Source organism: Nansenia antarctica, assembly GCF_963989245.1.
Source record: "Nansenia antarctica genome assembly, chromosome: 13".
Taxonomy (NCBI): Eukaryota; Metazoa; Chordata; class Actinopteri; order Argentiniformes; family Microstomatidae; genus Nansenia; species Nansenia antarctica.
Genome location: NC_137683.1, coordinates 24,095,294 through 24,120,132, shown reverse-complemented (window position 1 = coordinate 24,120,132; position 24,839 = coordinate 24,095,294). Strand labels below are relative to the sequence as shown.

General features: G+C 43.7%; 2 protein-coding genes across 3 annotated transcripts; one reads left to right on the top strand and one right to left on the bottom strand.

Annotated features, from left to right (window-relative positions):
- Window positions 1-2,680: 2,680 nt before the first annotated feature.
- Window positions 2,681-9,566, top strand: ngdn (neuroguidin, EIF4E binding protein; the record flags this gene model as incomplete). The annotated part of the gene is made up of 11 exons (XM_080544126.1): window positions 2,681-2,704; window positions 2,934-2,993; window positions 4,880-4,951; window positions 5,068-5,205; window positions 5,640-5,724; window positions 5,924-5,976; window positions 6,078-6,195; window positions 7,377-7,551; window positions 7,840-7,990; window positions 8,920-8,983; window positions 9,176-9,566. 11 exons carry the CDS (start codon window positions 2,681-2,683, stop codon window positions 9,193-9,195), a joined length of 960 nt encoding a protein of 319 aa, XP_080400252.1. The 3' UTR covers window positions 9,196-9,566.
- A 1,067-nt stretch (window positions 9,567-10,633) lies between these two features.
- On the bottom strand, window positions 10,634-24,553 carry pabpn1 (poly(A) binding protein, nuclear 1). Of its 2 annotated transcripts, none has more exons than XM_080544273.1 (7): window positions 24,076-24,553; window positions 21,883-21,991; window positions 21,666-21,733; window positions 21,101-21,207; window positions 17,362-17,449; window positions 16,265-16,419; window positions 10,634-11,154 (listed from the first exon to the last, which is right to left on the bottom strand). In XM_080544273.1, the coding sequence occupies exons 1-7, from the start codon at window positions 24,208-24,210 to the stop codon at window positions 10,962-10,964; spliced, it is 855 nt and encodes a 284-aa protein (XP_080400399.1). In that variant the 5' UTR covers window positions 24,211-24,553; the 3' UTR covers window positions 10,634-10,961. The 2 variants fall into 2 exon arrangements, with proteins under 2 accessions (XP_080400399.1, XP_080400400.1); XM_080544274.1 differs by lacking the exon at window positions 10,634-11,154 and adding an exon at window positions 12,148-12,206.
- Between the last annotated feature and the right edge of the window lie 286 nt (window positions 24,554-24,839).

Here is a 24,839-nt window from a genome sequence, read left to right as displayed (position 1 = left end):
ATAGTAGGAGATTGTTAGGCACATTGTGACGTTAGAATTATAAGGTTCTATCTCCATTTTTGGTCAAAATTGAGTTTTTTACATAATCTGATCCATTAGGTGTTTATTAATGCCTGTGTGGTGTTATTTTAAAAATGTTGACATTTTTGAGTAAGTAATTCATCAAATACAAAGGTTCCATCTCACAAAACATAATGGAATGTAAAAACATTGATGCTCAATATCTCTGAACTACCCTAAACGGAGATAGAACCTTATAATTCTAAGCTCACGACATCTCATTCTGATTCATTGAGACATGTTAGATGTAAAGCAGTAAGGAGAGTGGGCTAATGTACATTCTATGAGGCACAATTCAATAAAGACAATTGATGTATTGTATTCACTACAAACTTTTGTTCACTTCAAAGGTTTGCTTCTTCTAGATCTATTATTGGTCCTAGCAAAGTACCTGAAAATCAGACATGTGAGATTGAACCATAGAAAATTTACTTTATTCAAGAAATGTTAATTGAAGAACAGTATAGTAATCAATTTAGTAACGCTTTCTTTCACGGCACACTTACATTCCTCTTTAATCAGTGGTATCAACTACCTAGCATTTAGTCCACGTAATCCCAACTAAATTGGCACACAACAGTTACATTTTATTTTGTGGTGAATACATCTCATTGAAGCCCATACAAACCATAGGATATTGGGTAATCAGGTTGGGCAACAAATCGTTCCATGTAATGTCTAAGAAAACACCAGGTAGGTAGTGTCCTTAAATCTTTTGCCTCATTAAAGACAATACAGGAATTTTAAATCACTTAAAATTCTTATTTGTTGTCTTGACAGAAACCCAGAAGTTCTGCTCAACTTGTTCGAGGGAGTAACCCCATAAAAGACAAAGTGCCGCTGCTGCTTTTTACAATCATGATTGTGATATACCTCAACTATACTTCACATCTATTTAAAAAAAAAAAAAAACAGTTGGCTTGGCTAGGCTTTAGTTGCTCACTTTCTGCTCAGCAGCTGGTGGCGTTCTCGCCCATAGGCCGTAGGTGGCGCTGTGATAAGATGTGCTTGAGAGTGTCCAGTTCTTGTGTGAGTTGCCCTATCAGCACCTGCAGCCTGCGGTTCTCCTCCTGAAGCTGCAGAGCCCGTTGGTGTGTGAGCTGGATGCGCCGCCTGGCCTTGTCCCGGCTCTTCCTCACAGCCACGTTGTTTCTCTCCCGCCTCTGACGGTACTCTGTGCTGTCCTTCCTGAGGCCTCTCTTATGCATGGAGGTACGCAGGGGACCAGGGGGAGGGGGCAGGAGGAATGGAGAAAACCCCTGGAGAAGACAGACAGGAGGAGGGATGTAGGAGAGAAAGACAAATACTGTAGTAATATAATAATATGTGCCATTTAGCTGACACAAAGCGACTCACATTGCAGTGAGTGCATAACATTGTTCAGTATATATGGTCGCAGTGGGAACCGAACCCACAACCTAAGCATTGTCAGCACCACACTCTACCAACTACCAACGAGCCAAAGAGGACCACATATAGATTATAAGTCTGTGCACAAACAGAGCATAACATGTTGCTGAATTTTCCAAATCAACCCTCTGCACGTTGTGCACAGTAGGCTATGGTGGAAATTCCATTTGGATACATTAGAAAGTTCACATCTGATCTCACATACCTGCTGCGCTGGTATGTGATTGTGTTGGCCGAAAGTCTCCGTGGTCGGTGTGTTATGGGGAGGTCCGTACGACAGGTACGACAGTCCCATCATCTGCTCCGCCACCCGGTCGATGCCGGCCCTGAGGCCCTGACCCTGAGCCCCCAGAGACTGGCTGTAGAGAACCCCGTCCATTTGAGGCATGTTATCAAGGGCTGGGTTTGAGACACTAGGGTTCTGTGCCAGGGTGGTGGTGGTAGAGGGAGAAGAGGAGTGACTAAAGGAGGAGAACGGTAGAGAGGCAGAAGGATTGTTGTACCCCTGAATCACGGAAGGCTGCTGAGATTCAGACATCTGTTGGGGGTTCAGACACACAGAATGAACGACATCACTTTGTCATTCATAGTGCTTAGTAATAATGATGGTAGATGTGTTGTTATGGAATAAAACACTCAGGAACTGCACCAAATAATTAACATGTTCTCAAAACTTTTCCTAAAGAATATGGACTTACCCCTGAGCCTGCTTTCTCTGTGTATCTCGTGTATGTTACTTCTTCTCTTGTATGTTCCTCCTTCAATGTGTGGCTGGTCTGAAATGGTCTAAAGAGACAGGTGCTCCCTCTCATCATCACACCATCACTTCCTCTACCCCCCCCCCCTCCTCCTTCTCTCTCTCTCTCTCTGTCTCTATCTCTGTTTATCTCTCTATCTCTCTCTCATTTTTTTCTTTTTCTCTTCCTCTCTTAATTCGTTCATCCCCCCCAAATAAAAAACACTGACATTTTTATGCAAAACATTGGGCTCTGGGTAATATCATAATAATAATAATAATAATAACCTTTATTTTTTTATAGCACTTTTCCTGCAAACGTTGCAGCTTATACCAGATATAATACACTTTTTTCAAATATCCATATATTGCCCAAGCATTGTTTATTTTGTGTATTACATTTTCCAGAATCGCAGTACTATGAGAAAACGCACAACAACTTGATTGTCCCTTAGCAGCGTCCTTACTTGCAAAATGGCGGCTACCTTAAGTGAAAACGTGAGTTTTGTTTTTTAGATGTTTTCATATCATATACAGTTAGGATTATTTGTTATTCACAGATGTCATGTGCCGTTCCAAGAGACGTAATATTAATGTAGCCATTTCTCTAATCGGTGTCTTGAATTGATTTATTATTACAGTTTTTCTCGCTACTGCTGTGGACTGGCATGTGAGATCTGTCTAGCCGGTGAAAGCAGCTTTACATTTTATTGTTATTTTCTTTCAGGATCTGATTGATAGTGATGGTCCCAATGCAGTGCGCCTATTGAACAGTCTCACTGAACAGGTTTGAAATAGATATTTTCTACCAGCTTCTCAACCAATACAACCAATACTGTGTCTAACACAATCTATGGAGTCCTATATGAATGAATGAATGAATGAATGAATGGTCTTTATTGTCATTAATACAGTACAGGTACCATACAACGACATTTAGGAGGGGGGGCTCCCCTGGTGCTAGGAAAAAAGACTAAAAACAAGAGAGCCAAGGGTAAAATAAAAGAGGGAAAAGAGCTGGTTGACATAAATAAAGGCTATGTACACTATCCACTATACTATACTACTATACTATACAATAAAACACTGTGCTGTACTCTATGCTATGCTATAAATATCCTAACTTTTCCTATCTCTGAACCTTATGTGCACGAGGGTTGTCATATTGCACATAGTATTTGGTGCACATTGATTAAAGTGTCGCAGTTAGCAGGTTTAGAAATGTTCACAGTTGTATTTCAATATTGCATATTTTACAATCTAGTAGCTGCCATCAAGTTGTCTAGATTGTCCAGGGCCTAGAACCCAGGCCTTTATCATTGCTAGTCTTTTAACGTTGATAATCTACCAACAATTAGTCTCCTGTAGCTAGATGCTAGCTTGCAACATTGAAGGAAAAACGGAATTCGATGAAGGCATTACATATTTGATTGGTTTAAACGGGGTTCCACCTCACGTGTAGCTACTTCCTACAGAGTATTTCACCAGGCTGTGCGGTCTCAAATAGGTTAGTCTCGCAATAACTTGTTATCGACGCTATCGTAGTTTGGAACAGTTGTTCCTTAAGGTTATCGTTGAAAAAACTAGATGTTACGCAACGATATGTAACAACAAACAACCCTTCTACAGGCATGTGGTGTGTGTGTGGGGGGGGGGTTTCTTGGAATGTAACATCCAATGAAATTGCGAGCACATTCTCCCATCGCTCTGTCCAGTTCAATCCAAGCCAGATCTGCTAATCAAAAATAAGTATATACAGTACAGGCCAAAAGTTTGGACACACCTTCTCATTCAATGTGTTTCCTTTATTTTCATGACTATTTACATTGTAGATTCTCACTGAAGGCATCAAAACTATGAATGAACATGTGGAATGATGTACTTAACAAAAAAGTGTGATTCCTCAAAGTAGCCACCCTTTGCTTTGTTGTTGTTAATCAAATAAATGTTTGTTGTTGTTAATAAAATATATAATAATAATATTAAATATATATATATATAATAACATATTATTATTAACACATATTATATTTAATATTATTATTATATAGTTTATTAACAACAAAAAAGCAAAGGGTGGCTACTTTGAGGAATCTAAAATATAAGACATATTTAGAGTTATTTCACACTTTTGTTAAATACATAATTCCTATGTGTTCATTCATAGTTTTGATGCCTTCAGTGAGAATCTACAATGTACCAAATAGTCATGAAAATAAAGGAAACGCATTGAATGAGAAGGTGTGTCCAAACTTTTGGCCTGTACCGTATATATTTTTAAAAAGTATTTATTTTGTGATCGATTGTGATTATTTCTGCCCTGTGCTGAGAAATATAGTTCTCACAACTACAAACATCGTCAAGGGAATGTGACACACAAATCGACTGCATCGTAGGACTGCCATAATAAGTGATTTAACATTTGACGTTATCATCAAGTCACAGCTTTGAGCGCCTCATATGACTAATCACAATGCTTGTTTTCATCAACAATGGCAACAATACTGTACTGTCCTCCCATCCTCGTTTAACTAGCCTACTCTGAAGTCTCGTGACAACATGTTATCTAGCCGGCCCTCAAACAGACTCTCCTGCTATGCTAGTCTCTCAGAGACGGGTGTCCTGGCCATAGAAATATAATTAATCTTCTATTTCTATGGTGTTCTATCCTAGGTGGCTGGAGTTACAAGTCATGTTCGAGATCTGCTAAAGAGGGTCCAAGACGGAGCATTCCATACTTCAAAGGTATGGAAGGTTCACTTGAGTATAGAGATGTTGCAAGCCTTTCTATGGACTAAACTTTCAATACTTTTGTGTATGCTTCTATTGAGTAATGTCATTTTATGCCACTCTCTTTCCAGGGCTTGTCATTTCTGGACCTGCGATATCAGCTTCTGTTGTTTTATCTGCAAGATGTCAATCACCTGATGAGCATCAAAACAGAGGGTGGTAGTTTGAAGGAAAATGGTGCCCTACACAGATTGGTCACCGTTAGAACAGTAAGATCCTGATGATAAATGCGAATAATTTTTCAAAAGAAATGCTGTTTTGTTTAGTCAAATTATCCTCTTTAACCATAACCAGCTGGTGGCCCAGTTGGTTTTGGCAGTGTGATAACTATTGACTGATGATTATGACTATTATTAATTGTTTAATAACTGTATGATGAGGCACCTGACACAAAGATCTCTGGGCAAGTGGGAACATGTTAGAAGAACGGTGGGAGAATGCTAGAATAACAATATTATTACTCTTTGGCCGCTGTCTTGAATTTGGGAGCCAATCCAGGTTGGCCCACTAGGGGCTTAAGATGATTACAAACACTGAGAAAGCCATGACAGAATTCCAGTATTTCTTTGGCCAGGACCTGGGATAAAGACCATAAAAGGAAGTGGGTTGTTGTGGAGTGTAATATGTAATACTCTTCTAACAGGTCCTGGAGAAGATGCGTCCTTTGGACCAAAAGCTGCGGTACCAGATTGATAAATTGGTGCGCACTGCAGTGACTGGAAGCTTAGGTAAGATGCAATACTGTGCAAATGTAGCAGACTTTAATTCAAATCGAAGCGTGCGTGTGCGTGTGTGTGTGTGTCTGTGTGTGGGTGTGGGTGTGTGTGGGTGGGTGTGTGCGTGCGTGTGTGTGTGTGTGTGTGTGTGTGTGTGTGTGTGTGTGTGTGTGTGTGTGGGTACTAAGAGTTTTTATTTGATCTGTTACAGCCGAAAATGACCCGCTGCAGTTACGTCCCAATCCAGAGAATCTGCAAAGCAAAGTAAGGTCTCGGGTCCTGGGTCCTGTCCCTATGTGCACAATACATATTACATTTGACAAGTTGTCTACTAATCTGCTGTATTATTTTATTGTGTTCCTTAGCTGAGTGAATCTGAGGACTCTGACGATGAGGAAGACGGAAAGAAGGCAGACTCTGATAAAAAAGCTCCCTCTACTGGCAAGAAATATGTCCCTCCCAAGATCGCCCCCATGCACTACGGTAATGTTCAATACAAGACTCTGCATTGTGTATGTTACGTTTTTCCACCCTTCCTGCCTCCCTCTGAAAACACCTCAGAGGAGAAGATTTGAAGGGAAGAACCTAGATGAACCGACTATACATTTTGAGAAGGAGACGAGGAGAGAGAGGACATGAGAAACACTAGAGATTCAGCCCAGGGACCGGTCGCATAAAGATAGACCCAGTCTTAGACTTAGATCTCACTTTAAGTCAGTCTTGCTATAGACTACAACATCAACATCGAGCTAAGCTTGATTTAAGAGCTGTGTTGCTATGGGAACGAGTCAGGGCTAGTAGCTAGCTAACACTGTAACTCCAGCGCTGTAAACGACATCACTGGTTAAAACTGCTAAGCAGTATACTTTTCTCCACATTATATTCCTCCAATATACATACGTTTTCAGCAGAAGAAAAGGAAGTTTATCTCTCATATCTTCCGCTGCTAGGTGTAGCTGTTTCGGCCGCCATGTTTGTTCTGTCAAGTGTCTTATTTTACCTAGAATGCATTGTGTGACAGACTATCTAAGTCAGTCTTACTTTAGTCTCTCATAGGTGAGCTTAATGCAACAGGAACATGTTAGTCTATAGCAAGAATGACTTAGAGTGAGATCTATGTCTAAGACTGGGTCTATCTTTATGCTACAGGCCCCTCAGCAGGTCTCCCAAGAAACATTGAGCCTTTTTACAGCTGTCCTGTTGCCTCACTTCAGCTCTATGATAGATACTCATACCAAACCATGGTAGTATTTTGTACACTGCTGCAATATGAGTTTTTCTTTTTTTTAATATAATTATTGTCTCTGCATCCAATTTGAGTTGCAAATGGTGCATGAAAAGTTAAAAGTATCCCCTTTACTGTGTCCCCTATGACTTCTACTGCCCCCCTTGTACTGTCTCTCTGTTCTCCAGTGTCTCTCTATATATATATTATATATAAATTAAATATATATTAAAATGTTTTCCTTCTATCACTGAGACTGCCAATGGCCCCTGGCCTGAGCTAGATTACTCTTCGTGCTACGACTAGTGGATTGATGATTCACTTGCTTAGTCAAATGTATTGATTGTAAGTCGCTTTAGAATAAGGCGTCTGCTAAATGCCAAAAATGTAAATGTAAAAAAGAAAATACATCGATATCTGTTTTCTCCCCGTCCTATAGAGGGAGACATGACCGATGCGGATAAGAAGAAGGAGCTGGCAGACAAGCAGCGGCGCGCAGCCCTGCGCAGTTCCGTCATCCAGGAACTCCGGCAGCAGTACAGCGACGCTCCAGAGGAGATTAGGGAACGCCGGGACTTCCAGACGGACCGGGAGAGCCGGGACGATCTGCACAGGTCAGTATTATCATCACACCAGACACAGAGAGTCGGCAACCGACCAAATGTTCAGAAAAAATATTTTCAAGTTTCAATGTGTTTTGGATCAATGCTCTTTTAAAGGTGATTCGGGTTAGGGTCATCATTAAGTCATCACCCACAAATGAGTTTACATTTTTCCTGTCCAATTTATTTAAATGTTTCAGAATAGAAGTCCAAACATTTGGTCGGTTGCCCCCTTTCACCTGCTGCCGTCACATTACATGACAGCAGCAGCACCTCCTGAATGTCTCTTGTCTTCTTCAGGAAAAACTTTGAGGAGTCCATGATGGTGCGTCTGGCAGTGCCCAAAAAGGAGAGGAGTGCCAAGAAGAGAGGCATGCTGGGAATGTCGGGTCAACTGAGCGGCATCACTCGGTTCAGTGACATCTCAGCCCTGACGGGTGGCGAAGCACAGGTGAGCAGAACGCTGGAGGAAAACCTCTCATCTCTCAACCAGTCAGACCTAGGTCAAATACGACCAAATACCAAAGTCACACTTGATTTACTTTGCCTGTTACCATGGATAATCAAGAGTAGTAAAAAAAAAAAAGTAAACTTCAAGCTTAATCAAGCCCACCGTGGGCCGGTTTCACAGACAAGGCTTAAGCCTAGTGCTGGACTAAATCACACATTGTAATGTAAAACTCTCCACTGAAGATACTTTTTAGTCTGGGACTAGGCTTAAGCCTTGTCTAACCCTAACCCCTAACCCCTAAAATACTTAGCAAATAATTATACCTAATAAACCAATATAGATTTGACAATGCGTTTGACCTAGGTCTGCTCCCAGTCACTGAACCAGAAACAAATTGACTGTTACATCCCATATTACATGTATAAGTATGAGTACATTTTTTTGGCTTTGGTTCCTAGATATTGCAGCAGCAATTGGCATTATGAATTATGTGTCTTTTCTAAATGATGGCTGATGATGGTTTGTGGTGAGTGTTTGTATGCTGTGTTGTTGATGCTATTGACAAACCCATAAACTCATAGTGATAGGCCCACAGCTTGTTCTTGAGGTATAAATCTTTCCTTCTAGCATTGTGACTGCCAATGGCCCCTGGTCCTAGCATCATTTAAGATGATTCACTTACTTTAGACAAATGTACTTGTAAGTCGCTTTGGATGAAAGCATCTGCTAAATGTAAATGTAAATGAATGAATGAATGAATGAATGAATGAATGGTCTTTATTTGTCATTGATATAGTACAGGTACCAAACAACGAAATTTGGGAGGGATCAATAGTGCAGATAACATGCAGTGATCAATAGTAGGTGTGTGTGGAGTGGAGATCTATATTCCAGTGGACAATTCTGACCTTTGCTGTTCCGTCCTTCAGGATGTGGATAATCCACGACCCAAGAAGAAGAAGAAACTGATGAAGAAGAAGACTAAAAGGAAGGGTGAGTCTATAGACCAGAAACGGGCACCAGTGTAAATGAGAGGTTAAACAAAGGGAGGGGAGCCGCTTTATGTTGTGTATATTTGACCATGCAGGTCAATTGACAACCAATTTAGCATTTGAAATGACAGCTAGACAGTGTGGCAGTCTTTCATCGTTATGACTTGTCAGTAATCACCAATGTCCTCTGCAGCGTTCAAGAAACACAGATAGGGTTGGAGAACAGACCCCTGAGACCACCGGAGGCTGGATGGAGGATGGTGTTGAACGACCCACTGGAGCAGCAGCTGGGATTGCATTCAGTTTTATTGTGGATAATTGGAATATTGTGTTGTATACGCCATGACAATTTGATTATTTTGGAAGCTATTGCTCTTACCACATGTCTATCCCATTAAACACGGTGCTAATGGTGTTCTGACTTAAAATTGCATTTCTGAAATTTGGGCGACTACAAATATTTGCATCATGTGATGTTGGTCTATTTACTATAAATTGTCTATGCATACTAATGATCCCAGATGTAACAATGTACATGCAAATAAATGTAGCCTACATCTGGCAAATATTGTTTCTTTTCTAATAAATTGAAATATTCACTATTGTATACCACCATGAAACAAGCTTTTTCAGCTCCATCCCTCTTCTCTCAGCTCCATTTTTGACTCTGTATCCTGTTGTTCAGTAAGGAACACACCATAAGGAACGTTTCACTAAATCAGTATCTCGCAGACCACTTGTAGCACCTCCTGTTTCAAAACATAACGCCCTACTGAAGATGACCCGGGTAATTTGGACTGTCTTGTTTGTCAAAACAGTGAACACAACTGTCTACAGAGCTTCTCAAATCCTTTTTGAAGACAACACGAAGGCTTGAATGAGACTAAAGTTCAACTGACAGTCTAACGATAACTGAAATGAAGGTCATCAGTAAGGTCATTTATGTTATTTATATTTTTGACAGTAATTGTAGCGATTTTGTTGTTGCAACTGCTTGATACCTACTTTTTAAACACATTTAATTTATAGAGCAGTAACAGCAATACTACAGTAAAAGATACGTTTGTTTTTTTCAAAACCAACCTGCACAATGCATTTTGGTCATACTATGTTCGCATGCCTCTTTAGGAGGTCAAGAGGAAATTTTTGATTATCCAATCTGACTTGGATAATCTGGACAGGGCAATGGGAGAATGTTGGAAAATGGAGAGTTGTGTTTTTATTTTGGAGCTCTGTCCAAGCAAAGTTTTGGATTGACGTGTCATGAGGAGTCATTCATATCTAACAGGTTTCTACCTCTTTGTAGCTACATTCTGTAAATGATTTCTCAAGGCTTAATAAACTAGGAAAAGTTTCAACAAGGCACGGCATAATGTGACTAAAACAGGCAATAAATAATTATTGCTTTCTAAAATAACCAGTTTGCTAGAGGTACAGAGGGCCATAAATCACTACCTCAAGAAAATCAGAACAGACTAGCACATACAAATTTCATTTTTACACAATGTCTTTATTTTTTATTTGTTTCTAATTACAGACTCATGGGTTAAAAATAAAAATAAAAAAAGCAAACTTTTTTTTTTTGATCAAACCCACTCTCTCTCCTGTCTCCTCACCCCCCACCCCCCAATTTCAAAAAAACAAACCTCCACACAAACCCACCCCCTTAAAATAAATGCTCCGCCCGCTCTGTTATTAAATTAACTAATGCCAGTAGCCCCCCCTTGTAGTCTCCTCGACAAGCCGTGACTGCACTGCGCCCCGTCAGAGACCGGGCTAGGGCACTAGAACCCCTCCCCACCCCTTCTCCGGTCCTTCGTTTCTCACTCTCACACAGCGGCTCTGCAATCTTGGCTTTTAGTTCTGTATATAAATTATGTGTGGTGGATTGGTTGTGTAGTGTCTGAAGTGTGTGCGTGTGTGTGTGTGTGTGTGCATGCGCGCGCGCATCTCTGTGTCTATGTGTGAGTTAAATAAGCTCAACGTTTGTTGTAATAAATGCCACCCGCGGTAGGTCTGTGGTCGCCCTGACCCCCTCCCCCACCCCCCCACACAGACAAGATGGGGTGAGTGTGCATAGCGGGTGCAGAGAGAGAGAGAGATGCTGCTGAGACATTGGGGGGCGCCGCGGCCACAGGAGGAGGGGTAGTCAGCCTCCACTGGTCCTGAAACCTGAAACGACAAGAAGTGGTCTAATATACAGAGAGAGGAGAGGGGGAGAGAGAGGAGAGAGAGAGGAGAGAGGAAAAAAAAGAAGAGGGACGTAGAGAGGAGATGGTGAAGGGGTAAATGGAAGGAGCAGCACAGAGAGGCAGAAGGGGGCGAAAGAAGGAGACAAAAGTTTGAGGCCCACAAACAGAAGAAGAAGAAACAAATGGAAACATTGGCGGAGCTCTTGGCCATGCCTTCTTGCAGTGAATGCTATGGGCTAAAAAAGGAGGAGGGAGGGGGGGGGTACAATTGAAAAAATTTAAGAAAAAAAAACCCTGAACAGAACACTGAACTGTCTGCAGCCATTGTCAGAATGACCAAAGAGGAAAATACTGAACAACGCGTGGGATGAGACCAGCAAGGGGGAAGATGGTAACAAAGGTGATGAGAGTTAATGGGAAGAGGTGGTTGGGTTGAAGTGGGTGGCAACTGGTCAGAGAACAGAGAAACATGATACTCCAATACCAACCACAAACTTAAAAAAGAACAACATTCTTGCTATTGGAACTTTCACATATGTAAGGAAGATACATTAAAAAAACAACAAAACAGAATTCCTTTCTTGTCGATGTTTGCTTTAGCAAATTGCAAAAATTGCAAGCAAGGGGGGTGGGGTGGGGGGGGGGCTGTGTGTTGTGGGTGTGTAGCTCACAGCCAGACAAAAGGACACACGTCTGCAGCCTGAGATAACATCTTCTCAAAAAAGAAATGCCACCAATTCCCCCCCCCCCCCCCCATACACAGCCATCTTATACCTTACCAGGGTGGCCGTACCACCTTCGCACACGCACGCTCACACACAATCGCACACTGCGGCCAGTCAGTCTGTCCAGGAGAAGTTTTTTTTTTTTTCTCTTTTCTTTTTTGTCTTTTTTTTTTTCTTCTGGGTTCTCTTCCTTTATTGGGGGGACTTTTCATTCTTTTTTTTTGTATGGGGACAGGGGGGGATGATAGTAAGGGGGGTTGGGGGGTATTAGTAAGGGGAATACCACGATGTTGTTCGCCCTCGGCCCCTGGAAAAGAGAGAGAAAAAGAGGGTGAGTTTTTTTTGTTTGGTTTAAGACGACGGACACCAATTATGGGTGTAGTATGTGTGTGCGTGTGCCTGCAGGTAGAAAGGGGGCCTGTGGTGAGATCTCAATCCTTGGAAGTAAACTGGGGAGAAAATAATTTACGCATAAAGAATGTTTAGGTATACACAAACTCCTAGAAAGACATGTATACCATCTTAACGGTATTGTGCCTTTTGTCTTCTAGGTGTTGCATTAATCCACAATTTAAATAAATAAGAACGAATAGGAATGGACTACAGGTGCAGGAAGAAAGCTGCTTGGCCAACAGTTAAAATGTGTCTGATTCTCAGATTAAAAACAGGTATTATAGTAGTGTCTGGGTGTGGGGGGGGGTAGTGAAGGCACTCTCTCCCTCTTTCTCTCTCTCTCTCTCTTTCTCTCTGTGAGAGTGGCTCCTGAGGTCGCTGTTGGAAGAGACATCACCCCACAAATACCCCCAGCAGAACCAGGAGTGAGAACACACACAGCAGACTTGACTGACCCAGTATCTTTCCTCTTTACACAGACTGGGAGGACTGGACTGCACAATTCTGCCCCCTCTCTCCACACACACGCAAAAAAACAACAACCACAAAATACTTTTTGCCACAGACACACACAAACACCCACACACAAACACCCACACAAACACCCAGTGGCCACAAACACAAGGGGACAACACCAGCTCTGAAACCAGTGGTTAGATACTGAAGTCAATATCAGGCTGCAGGAATGAACCCTCCATTCTGGAAGTGGAGGCTATAGGGGTGACTGACTGCCAAGGGCATCTGTTGGTGGATTCTAATTTGCCTCTTAGAACCTTCTAGATTCTAGAACCTCCCCCCTACATTCTATGGATCTGAACAGATCAGACAGGATCAGTAACCGCTTCCTCCTTCCTTCTTAACATATGCCATTTAGCTGATGCTCTTATCAAAGCGACTTGCAGTGAAGTGCATACATTTTTCAGTATATATATATATATGGACCCAGCAGGAAGCGGTTGAACCCACTTGCCTTCTTATTAGCTAGGTGGAATGTGAGCCCTATCTCTTACATCCATCTGATCCTTTCACATTTACAGAAGTGCCTAGGGGGAAGCAGGGTAGGATCAAAGAGTCATTTAGAACTCGGCATTTGTGTTAAATGCTCTTTCAGGTTTGTTGTCCGCACAACAAGGTACAGCACAAAGCTGACCGTTTGGCCCTAATGTTTAGAATTTCATTTCGGCAGGTACTACGGTCCAAACATCAATAACTAGCACCCAGAAGTCAGGCAGGCTGCCATCCTGGCCGTTGGAGCAAACCTGTTTTAGCTTTTCCCAACAGTGGCCAAACTGTAATGGGGCTATGGGGCTAATCTCTGTGCAGAGGAGTGGTGTGAGTGAGGAGACAAAAGAACTGGGAGAGAGATTCTGACAGCTACGGGAATCCTTTTAACTCACAGGATGTGAGGTTCATTCTTCTTCTGTCTGTTACGTTTACGCTGAAGGCCAGATTTAGCAGACTAAACGTTTTTTTTTGTCATTTGAGACGACTCCTCACAAGGGAATAAAAGTTATTTTTTTCGTCTTTTTTTTAAGGTATCATGCCAACGAGACAAAAACTATTCTATGATACATGAGATCTGATTCTCTTGGTCTGTATCTTTGTTCAAAATCCCACGTTTTATTTCCTCTTGAAAATAGCCGGTGTAAACACCTCAGAAATCTTGCCCGTACTACATTCTCTTTGAATAGATTTTCAATTGATACAGTTTTATCAGAGGTGTGACAAAAACACTATTAAGTTACCAATTACAATAACATCAATCTAGGTGAGTTGAAAGGGCTAGTGCATTGGTCAAAATCTCTCAGTGCATGTGTGACAGGGGTGAAGATGCTGAGTATTGTGCTTGTTCTAAGGCCCCTCCCTTTCTCTCAGCAACACGTATAAGACTTTACATGGGGGGGGGGGCCCCCTCACAGAGCTCCACCGTGGGGCCCGCCCATACAGAGCTCCACCGTGAGGCCCGCCCATACAGAGCTCCACCGTGAGGCCCGCCCACACAGAACTCCACCGTGTCGCTCACTCTATGACTCATCACAGGAACCCCCCTCTCACCTCACACTGAGAGACACAGCAGGACACACACTCCAGGGAGACACACCAGACTCCCAGTGCACTGCGCTTTGATCCACTCCAGGTTTTACGTACATAGGGGGCAGGCTTTTGTACAGATTGAAAACAAATACAGATGGATAGAGACCAGAGGGGTGGGCTTTTAAAAGGTCACAGGCAAAACAAAGCTCTGGAACTACTGCTGCACCTGGGGAACTAACCCCCACCTCTCTCCACACACACACACACACACACACACACACACACACACACACACACACACACGATGAGATGGATCACAAGATGGAAATGCTTAACACACCTTCAACAACGTTAAAACAAGCAACTGATAGGTTCAGTGCCCCAACAACTACTGGACTAAACTATATCATAATAAATAAAACAAATTCCAAAACCAAAAAATTAACCCAGAAGTCCATGTATAAATCTACAACTCTCTCAACAAACCTCTGACCAAAACATCAAGACTCTTACTCAAATCCAATTGGCAAACAGCAAATAAACAAATAAATAAAACCACTGGACAAAACACCATGATATCAGAGCCCCTTTGCCTGTCACCTTTTAAGGGTCACTGATGACCCTGCCGCAGTGAGGGGAGACACACCCCCTGTGAGCAGTGTGTGTGTGTCGGTGTGTGTGTGTGTGTGTACACACAAACACATGTAGAGCTCCAACTCGTACAAAGAGCCTGCCACTCATGCATGTACAGCCTGGGCAGACCGCACTGCCGTGCACAGAGAGTTTGGCTGCCTCCACTGAAACTGGTTGAAGGGTGGTACCGTGCATGCAACAAGCCCACCTGACCCCTGAAATAACCTGACCTGACACAACCCCGCCTGACCCTGCACATTTCTGGTCCTCTGTGACCTATGACGACCTCTGTATCCTATACTAACCGGCATTCATGTCAAACATGCGAGAGCTCCACCTAACAACGCCCGACTGACCTTGCCTGACCCCGCGCCTAGCTCTCACCTTGCCTGACCCCCCCCGCCTAGCTCTCACCTTGCCTGACCCCCCCCGCCTAGCTCTCACCTTGCCTGACCCCCCCCGCCTAGCTCTCACCTTGCCTGATTAAGCCTCAGACCTCCAGAATCCTCCTTTCCTTCCTTCCTTGAATCAGGAAGAGCCCATGATTTTTCACCCACCCAAGAGAGTTAAGATTAGTGATTACATCAAGGAAGGAAGGAAGGACACTCCTCCTGCTACACTAGTCTCTGGATACATATTCACCCGCCAAGAGTAAAATGGGCTTGAAATCATCCCCCAATCCTAAACCAGCCCCTCATCCCCATAAACAATATGGTACTAGCTATAGTTTGCCCTCCGATAGAGGTGGCGTTTATGCCATATAACTTACAACGCTCCAATCCTATAATAGGTCTACACAAATGCATAGGCAGGAAGTTGGGATTGGTTTAGGATTCAGGGAAACCTGCTCTTCCTTCTCCACGCCACAGTCACACAACTCTCTCTGCTACACTTCAACCTCATCCTCAGTCTACCTTCCCATTACATACTACTCACTGTGTGCACCCATTCTCTCTCCCCTAAAAATCCTGTGACTTCCACTCAGTCTCCCCCTTTCTCTGGTCACTGCATACCCTACTCTTCCCCTGCCTCTCTCAAATATCCTCACCCTCCCTTCCCCTGTCAGGTAATGGCTGGTTGGGCTTAGGGGTGGGCATCGACGATCGATAATTGATAGATAAGGATCTTGGTCGAGCACAAAATAAAACATTTGGTCGATCACAAAAAAAAAAACAAATTTGTGATCGGCCAAATGTTTTATTTTGTGATCGACCAAGATCCTTATCGATCAATTATCGATCGTCGATGCCCACCCCTATTGGGCTGTCTCTCAGTCTCAGGGCGTGGGTGTCCCGGCTGGCTCACCTGAAGGCCCGTCCTCTGCCTCTGGGCGGTGTGTAGCCACTGTAGTAGCGTGCGCGCGACGACGAGAAGTTCCCTCCCCGTGAGCGGAAGCGGGCCCGGGGGAACCCGCGGTCTGTGGTGCTGATGCCTGGCCTGTTTGTTCTCTTCGCGCCCACCTGTGTGTGCGTGTGTGCGCGTGTGTGTGTGTGTGTAGTGGTGGTGATGGAGGGTGGGGAGAGACAAGCCACAGATTAGATAAAGCACAGAAGTCAAAATGGAATTGATCCTTGTGAACCCTGTCTGATTCGGCCATTGTTTCACAACTCTAGTCTTCGGGTCCTGACTCGTTTAGTCTCTACTGTCCCAGTAGTTAAACAGCCTACTGTCAAACTTAATTTAGTAGCTCAGGTATTTATTTCCTGTAACCCCAGTGTGCGCCCGGCGAGTACTGGAGACAGGCCTTGTTGGAGACCAGTGGGTATTCATTCAAGGACCCAACATGGCATAGTTTGAGACAGAACTAGTTGTAAGTACTTGGTTTTTTTTGAGAGAGAGAGGGGAATGTCTATTTTCAAAAACTTTGAAGACCTTGATTTCTTTTTCTCAAATTCACAAACTTATAAATCAATCAACATATAAAGCAAGATTAAAAAGCAGATTTGCTAATTTATGATTGTTTCCATGCAAAACTGCTGTAACAGAGCAGTCAGACTGAAGAAAACATACAGTTAATGTCACAATAGTCAGTCAGAATGAAACACGTTGCTTATTAAACTGGTAGTATCAACAGACAACACATACTGGTTTTATTTTTACCCAGTGTTTATTAAGGGCCAGCGCTTATTGGTTTGGGAAGTAACCCTCTCACTGAGGGTGAGTCCTCTCCATCTTTTTTTTTTTAAAGTTATTTTTTCTGAGTGGGGCAGTCACACTCATATTTTTCATTTTTATTGACAGTTACAGTGAAGATTTAGACAGGAAGGATGGGTGAGAGAGAGGAGGGATGACATGCAGGATATGTCCCCGGCGGAATCGAACCGGGGACCCTGCGGTTACATGGTCAACGCTTAACCCGCTACGCCACCTAAGCGCCCCGAGTCCTCTCCATCTGGGCTCACCTTAATCTGCCTCCCTCTGAACAGGGACTCGTCCAAAGCCATGGCCGTCCTCACAGACTCCTTGTCTGAAAACTCGATATAGGCAAACCTGCAACAGCAGCAGAAACACAGTGAGTGTTAATTAACTATTACAGAGCAAACCCCAGGAAGCAGAGAACTCCAGCGCAATTCAGGCACCAACCATGGCCACCTTTATATTGTTGAATTAGATTAGCTAGGTTAGTATCACAATACCCCATGTTTTTTTCCCTTACGGTTACCAATACGCATGAAGGCAGATCGTTCACAGATAATGTGACATTGAGTGGTGGGGAAATCAGTGGTGCTGTAATTCATTAATTGTAAGGATGTGTTTCTGATATCAGATGAATGACAACGGTCGTGCTCAGTTGGTTGATTGTGGGTAGATTTATTTGCATATCTGGGTTCACTGCTTCATGCCCAGCCGTGAACAGCTTTACATCTGAAAAGCCTCTGGCTTTACACACAGAGTATTGGTCAACCTTGCTGACATTTGTCTTTCATGAATCAAATGCATCGACAAGGCACCTCTCAGTCTATTGACCAAATGGAGGGTGCACCAATCGTGTGGGTTCTTCTGACGGTCCCTCTTTAGCTGACCACTAGGTAAGGCTTCTCCTATGTCACCTAGAGTTATAATTGTCTGGGTCACTGGACACTAGCTCCAATCTATAAATGGCTGCAGGCCAACCCAAGAGGTGGAGTGTGTAAAGTGTATGTGTGTAGTGTGTAAAGTGTATGTTTATTTATTTATTGGAAGGATCCCCATTAGCTATACCCATAGGCATGAGCTACTTTAAATGTCACAGGGGCTATTGGATACTTGTTAACTGGAAGCTGCTTGCCAGAACACTTGACACAGACAGTGACCAAGACTGAAGTAGATAATTTAGAGTATTACAATGTTGGATAGACGCACTTAAAATGCCTCTTATCGTTAATGTTGGGAGTTACTACGCTGGTAATGTTCGTCTGATGGATCCTGTGTGAGTCATGACAAGGAGACACAGGCCTCTTGAGGATTCTAAATACCCTCAGAGTTATGACAACCTTTTTTGTCTTAAGAATCTTGATAACTTGTCTTTATTCGTATGTGGAAAAGTAGGACCAAATATGCATCACTCTCTGAATGAGAGCTCTCCTGTTTCCTACTCTTGAGAGGTTTGATAACTACCGGCCCAGGGCTGTATTCAGCAGAGCACAACTTTCTGGAATATTTAGAGATAAATACGTTTAGTTTACACGCCTCTCTGGCATTCACCATAAGGAATTACGTCAGCTTTAGCAAAGTAAACATGCATACACTAGGGTTGGACGGTTTTACGGTTAAACAGAAAACAGCGGTTTCTAAAGATAGCACTGATGTTTTGTATTTATTTTTATACTTTTAATCACATCATAAATTGCTATATATAATAAACGCCATAAGAGAGTGTGGTTGAAGATGCTATGAAAGCGATTTTTGTAAACAATGTAAATGTCTAAAAAGACGTGTCACGTGGGATACAATATGAATAGTTTTTGGTAGCGCGTATGCCTGAAGAAAGTCTATGAAAGACCGAAAGCTCGCGCCAAAACATCGGAGGGTGCATTGGATGATGGACCATATGGAAGGAGATTAACTAATTGACCATCGGAGATAAATCACAGAACCTGTCAACATATTACTACTTCGGGACCCGCAGCCAAAGCCAATCACAGAAGCCAGGTAGGCTTACCTGTGTGTGCACATTAATGGATGGTACACGGCTTGCATATTCACTGCTGTATGGCAGATTGATTACCGGTTGAGTCGGTTTGAGTGCTGTCATTATCCTGGTTGGGCAGACTCTCGGTGCTGTGTTATCTCCATGCTGTCAAATAAGGAATCTCGGCTTTGTCTCTTTGAAGTTGCCGCTGCGCTGCTGATGTGAATATTATGTTCGTGGTTGAATTTCCTTTCGGTCTGTGGGCGTGTCTTAAATGCACAAATAATGTACTGAAAAGAAAACGCATTCCAGCGACCACTTATATTTGTGAAACTATGAAGTAGCCTAATTGTGTTGCGACTGTGCTTCCAGTGCTCTCGACATTAATGTATTGTAGTAGTATAATAGGGCTCCATTATTTGAAATAATTTGGCGGCTCAACAATGTCATTTTGAATCCCAGTTAATCGAAAAAAACGTGGCTATTTTCATTAACGGTTTCTCGGTTTAAAAAATTGGTAACCGTCCATCCCTAGCACACGCTTGTTCCATCTTGAGGTAATTCGTAGTCTAACGTAATTTAATTGGTCAAAGAAAGCTTTCCACTGCATTGCTTTCACCAATCCCAACATTTTTAAGGACGGGACGATTGAATATTCTTTATTCTATGAATATATAATTTAGGGATGCACAATATGCATTTTTTTCCAACCGATACCGATACCGATGTTTACCCGCTTCTCGTGGCCGATAACCGATATGATAACCGATATGAGAACAGATATAATTTCACAGTTGATAACCTGTAGTTCATGCACACCTGAAGGTAAGAAAGGCTATGTAGTGAGCAAAGATTGATGATTTAATATTCCATAGTGATCTCACTAAATCTAACTTACATCACTATTGTTAACACAACAAAGAGAACACTTCTGACTCTTCAAATGTTCATTTATTATTTCCTCTAACAAACAGAATCTGCTATAGACAGTGCACAATGCTTTTTTTAGCCAAGATCTGGCCTCCTTTTATGAAAACAAAAAAGGCTCACCTTACCTAAGAGTAATTAGATGCGTTGTGCGACCCTCCCTCATCATTGTCAGAGTCTCTCCTAGGGTCATAGCGAGCAGCGGTAAAGCTGTCAATTCCCTTGTCACCCAGTACCGGGAAACCGATGTCAGGGCTATGTGGCACTAAGTCCGCCCAGCATGGTATCGGTAAACCTGGAGACATGTCCGCGTTAGACTGTGATGGCAGCGTTTCGGCTGCCTTACACAGAAGCGGATCTTCTCCCGACAGGCTAGCCATGCGACTTAGCCGTCAGCGGAGAAGTTTCATGGGGAACACTGCACAGTGGATACACTCATCGGTAGAGATAACAGCGGCCTGGGCGCGGGTTAATCCCAGACACGCTGCGCACTTAGAGTGAGTGTCCCAGCTAGCCATTGACTTGCTGCACGAGCAGGTCTTCCGGCTAGTCTCGGCTGTGCTAGGTCCGCTAGCCTCAACGTTAGCCATTGCTGGCTAGGGGTTGTAGGCTAGCTGCTAGCAGGCCTCGCTACTTCACCCGTTAGCTTGTCAGCTATCAAGGGAAAACAGAGGGGCCAGGGGAGGGATATTACTATCTACCCGCTACAAGATGTGTCGTTGTGTTGTAACTCGTAGACCTTTGCCCTCCTCTCTGAACTTTTGCCGAACATGTGTTGCAAATTGCAAACGCACTATCTGCCTCAGAAACTCTGCAGAATGTCCACACCGGGGAAGCTCTCATGTTTCGCTGTCGTCTATACACTGCGTGCCTGTACGCAGGCGCAGCAGCATGAGCGCGGAAACCGGAAGCAGAAATATTTCCGGCTTCATATTATCGTCTCTATATCGGCTAAAATGTTATAAAACCGATAAAAACCGATAAACATTAATTTCCCATTATCGGGCCGATAAATATCGGTGCCGATAATATCGTGCATCCCTAATATAATTAGTATCTTCCTAACATGGCCTCAGCCAAATAATAACAATAATAATAATCACCCTTTGGGATGCCCTGTGAACTTGTCACACAGGATGGTGACTCTGTTGACGGAGCCGCAACCGTGGAAGTGAGCCTCCAGCTCCTCTGCCGTGGCACCATAATCCACCTGCACACAGACCAAACAATGGTGAGACACAGACAGACAGGCAAACAGACAGGCAAACAGATAGACAAACAGACACACACAATTTGCATCCATCATATAATGTACCAGGGTTCGTCCCAGGATTTTTTAACAGGGTGGCTCAAAACCGTATTTACTCCTGTCAAAATGCAGCTAAAACACTGAAGAACATAACGCTTTCGCTTTTAACAACGGTGTCATTGGCAATCGAAGACAGTTTGCCCCGTCACTACTAAATATTAGTTTCATTTGTCTGAAATGTTGACATTGTGGTGGAGCCAAGTCAACAAGGTGGCACAGCAACCCTCGTCCATTCTGTGGGGAGAACCCTGTGTACAATGTAAAAAGACGTGAAGGCCTAAACATTTGACTTCCACACAACTTTAAATAAATAACAGAAACGACAACCAAGGGAATGAGAAGCAGAGGTGATGCCTTACGTTTCCAACGTAAATTGATCTCTGGTCAGCCTCCATCTTCTCCTCAATGGACATGATCACGGGACCAGCTACAGAAGACAAAACATCACATCCAGGAGAATTAGAAATGTTGGTTCTCTTCAAACAATCACTCATTCTTTTCCTAAAGCCAAACATATCCTCCCCATTTACCCTGCTACATCTCTCTCAGCCTCCACACACACACACACACACACACCTGGTGGAGGGCTCAGGTTCATCTGTTTTTCCACCTCGTTCTGTAACTCTTTCAGTTTCTCCGCTTCCTCCTCCATCTCTCGCACCCGGGCTTTGATCGCCTCCAGCTCCTGCAAAAAACAACACACACACCACAGTCATCAATATACACACCCCACAGTCGTCAATACACACCCCACAGTCATCAATACACACACCACAGTCGTCAATACACACACCACTGTTAGCAGGGTCGGCAGACACACCTTGACACACTGACAGAAAACACAGAAACAGTAATGAATAAATTCATCCTCCTATTCATCCATCCATGCTGTAGGAACCATGACACAGCAGTCCACTTGAAACCCTGTAGCCTGAACTGACCCGCCTCCTGCACTGGCAGACGAGTGGAGTGGAACAGCCTCGCACATGACCACAGGCTGGGGGTCTTTACAACAGACTAGTCCATTTAGTCACCATTCATTTCAGACTGCCCGTTCAGCAAGAACCCCCCCCCACACCCCACCCCAGTCATGGACAATAAGACAGTGCCACATTACAATGTGCTGCTGCTGGGTGGGATGGGACGCCGTATTAGGCGAAAGCCTTGTGGATGGCGACTCTCTGACAGTGCTGCATTGCAGCGCAATGAGGGTCGCTCCAGTTCCGTCCCAGGTTCATACTGACATACAAAGTCATGCCACTACATTCACGCGGTCCAGGTCTAGAGGGTGGATGAATGTCATATGTGGCCTAACTGATGATATCAACAAGCTACACACACACACACACACAAATTCAAGATGGTCTCTTCAGGAGTAAATACATACATTTAACACATTTAAAATTCATGACGAGGCCTGCACATGGCCCTAAATGATGACATTACACATGCCTGTCTGTGGTGTTTTGTCGCATATTTAGTGTGTTGATGTGCTGCCTCCCATCCCTCTCTCCCCCTTCTGCAAATGTCCAAGGATGCTACTAGCCCTGCCCTGAAATACCGCACCCCCAATCTCGTGCGCACACAACGTCTTCTTAAACACATCCTTATGCCCACAACCCCACACGTGCACGGTTACATTCGTGTTGTACACACCACCATTCGTGAGAGTATTGACAACCCTCGATTTAAAAAAAAAAATATATATATTTAAGATATTCTAGGACGAGGCTCGTTACAAAGATCAACGCGTCCCCTAATTGCAATTATGCAGACTAACCGTTGACTAACCGTTGACTAACCGTTGCTGATGTGGCGGGATTGTGGATTTGCCAGATGCTTATTATCCTCTGTAAGCTCTCGTCATCTCCATCCCCGTTATCATCACGCCTAATGACGGCCAGAGCTCAATGCAAACTACATCACGTTAAAAGCAACTGCCTATATTATATTAATAATATTTAACTACAACAACACTATTTATCATTTACGGAGGACTAACCGGTAACTGGCAACATTCAAAAGCTTCTACAGCTACTATTTATATATCATATTCACAATTATGTCCTGTATGTATGCAGCCCTTAAGATCCCACCACCACCAGCTCTGTCAGGGTATGACTATGTGTATGATATTATCCAGATAAATAAAGGAGGCGTGTTTAGTTACCGTGTGTCTGCAGGGTAGACTCGCACTGCGGAGGGCTAATGGCGGCCTGTCCCCCTACCCTCCCTCGCCCCTCTGTCTCCCACATCTCCCGTCTCACATTTTTCGCGACGAAAGATTTTTTTTCTCCCCTCCCCACCAGAGGGTCGACCACCAGCTCTCCTCTAGCGCAGAGAAACTAGAGAAACTGCGCCAACATGGCCGCCAAGAACCACGCATGTCACCACCCCATTTCTACTGCACTGCACTGCGCGCAGAGCCACAATGGTGCCTATCGGTGCCAGTGACACTCATGCACCATGGAGCATGGGGTATTAGAATAAAGCCCAATTGGAGAGAACACAAGGCACCTGCATGTGATGTGTCATTTAATCTGACTAACTAAAACGTAATGTACCAAAACTCAAGTTACGTTTTGTGTGTGTGTGTTTTCCCATACTGAGAATACTAAATAAAATGTGTACAATTGTTACAAATTGTTGACCGAGATTCTCTCAGTGAGGAAAATACAATACATCCGCTATACTAGGTCACGTTTTTTTGTGTGTAGGGTGGGGGGTGGAGTGATAAATGATGCCCTTGCCTTGCCTGGCTTCACTTACCGGGTCCTCAATAGCGGATTCTCCCTCTTCTAATCCCGGTTCCTCATCCCCGACGCCCGGGTCTTCCAGCTCGGGGTGTCCGGGGTCTGAGTCCAACAGGGATTCGTCCGTCAGTCCGTTACCGAACTCCGCCATGATCGCGCCCAATTCCCTCGTAGTAGCCTCGTGGCTAAACCAGCGTTACAGGCCCCCGTTACTCACACAGGGGGGAGAGGGAGTGAGTCGGGGCGAGAGGGAGAAAAAAAAAACGGCGGAAAAACGCCGCTCAGGAAAGTTAAAACGGAGAGATAAAAAGGCCCAGCGTCGCTTTCTAAAGCCACTATTCAAGCCAAACCGGGTTCCACGTAGACTTAGCTCTATGGAATACCAGGCCACCTCGGGTTCAGTGTCGCCTAATTAACAAATAAGACCACCGATCGCTTGTTTACATGAGAATATAATATATAAAAGCGAGGTTTTCTCTCTCGGCGAGGCACCGTGTGAGAGACACAGGTTCAGAAATGGAAGCTAAGAGGCGGGGTTACGTCGTTACTGCGGGCGTGAACTCGTGATGTGATTGGTCGAGGAGGAATCTGGGCACACCTCCTTTGTGTTTAGGAAGCGCCCATTGGGTGCCTGGTTGGACGTTGCGACTTCCGCTTCCCAGTTCCAACTCGAATTGGGTTACATTCCCATCAGTCAACCATCGACACGCCCCCACGGCTGGTGTGACACACATTCCATTCGGTAGATCCTTCCATTCACCTCCTGTAAATCCGATTGAT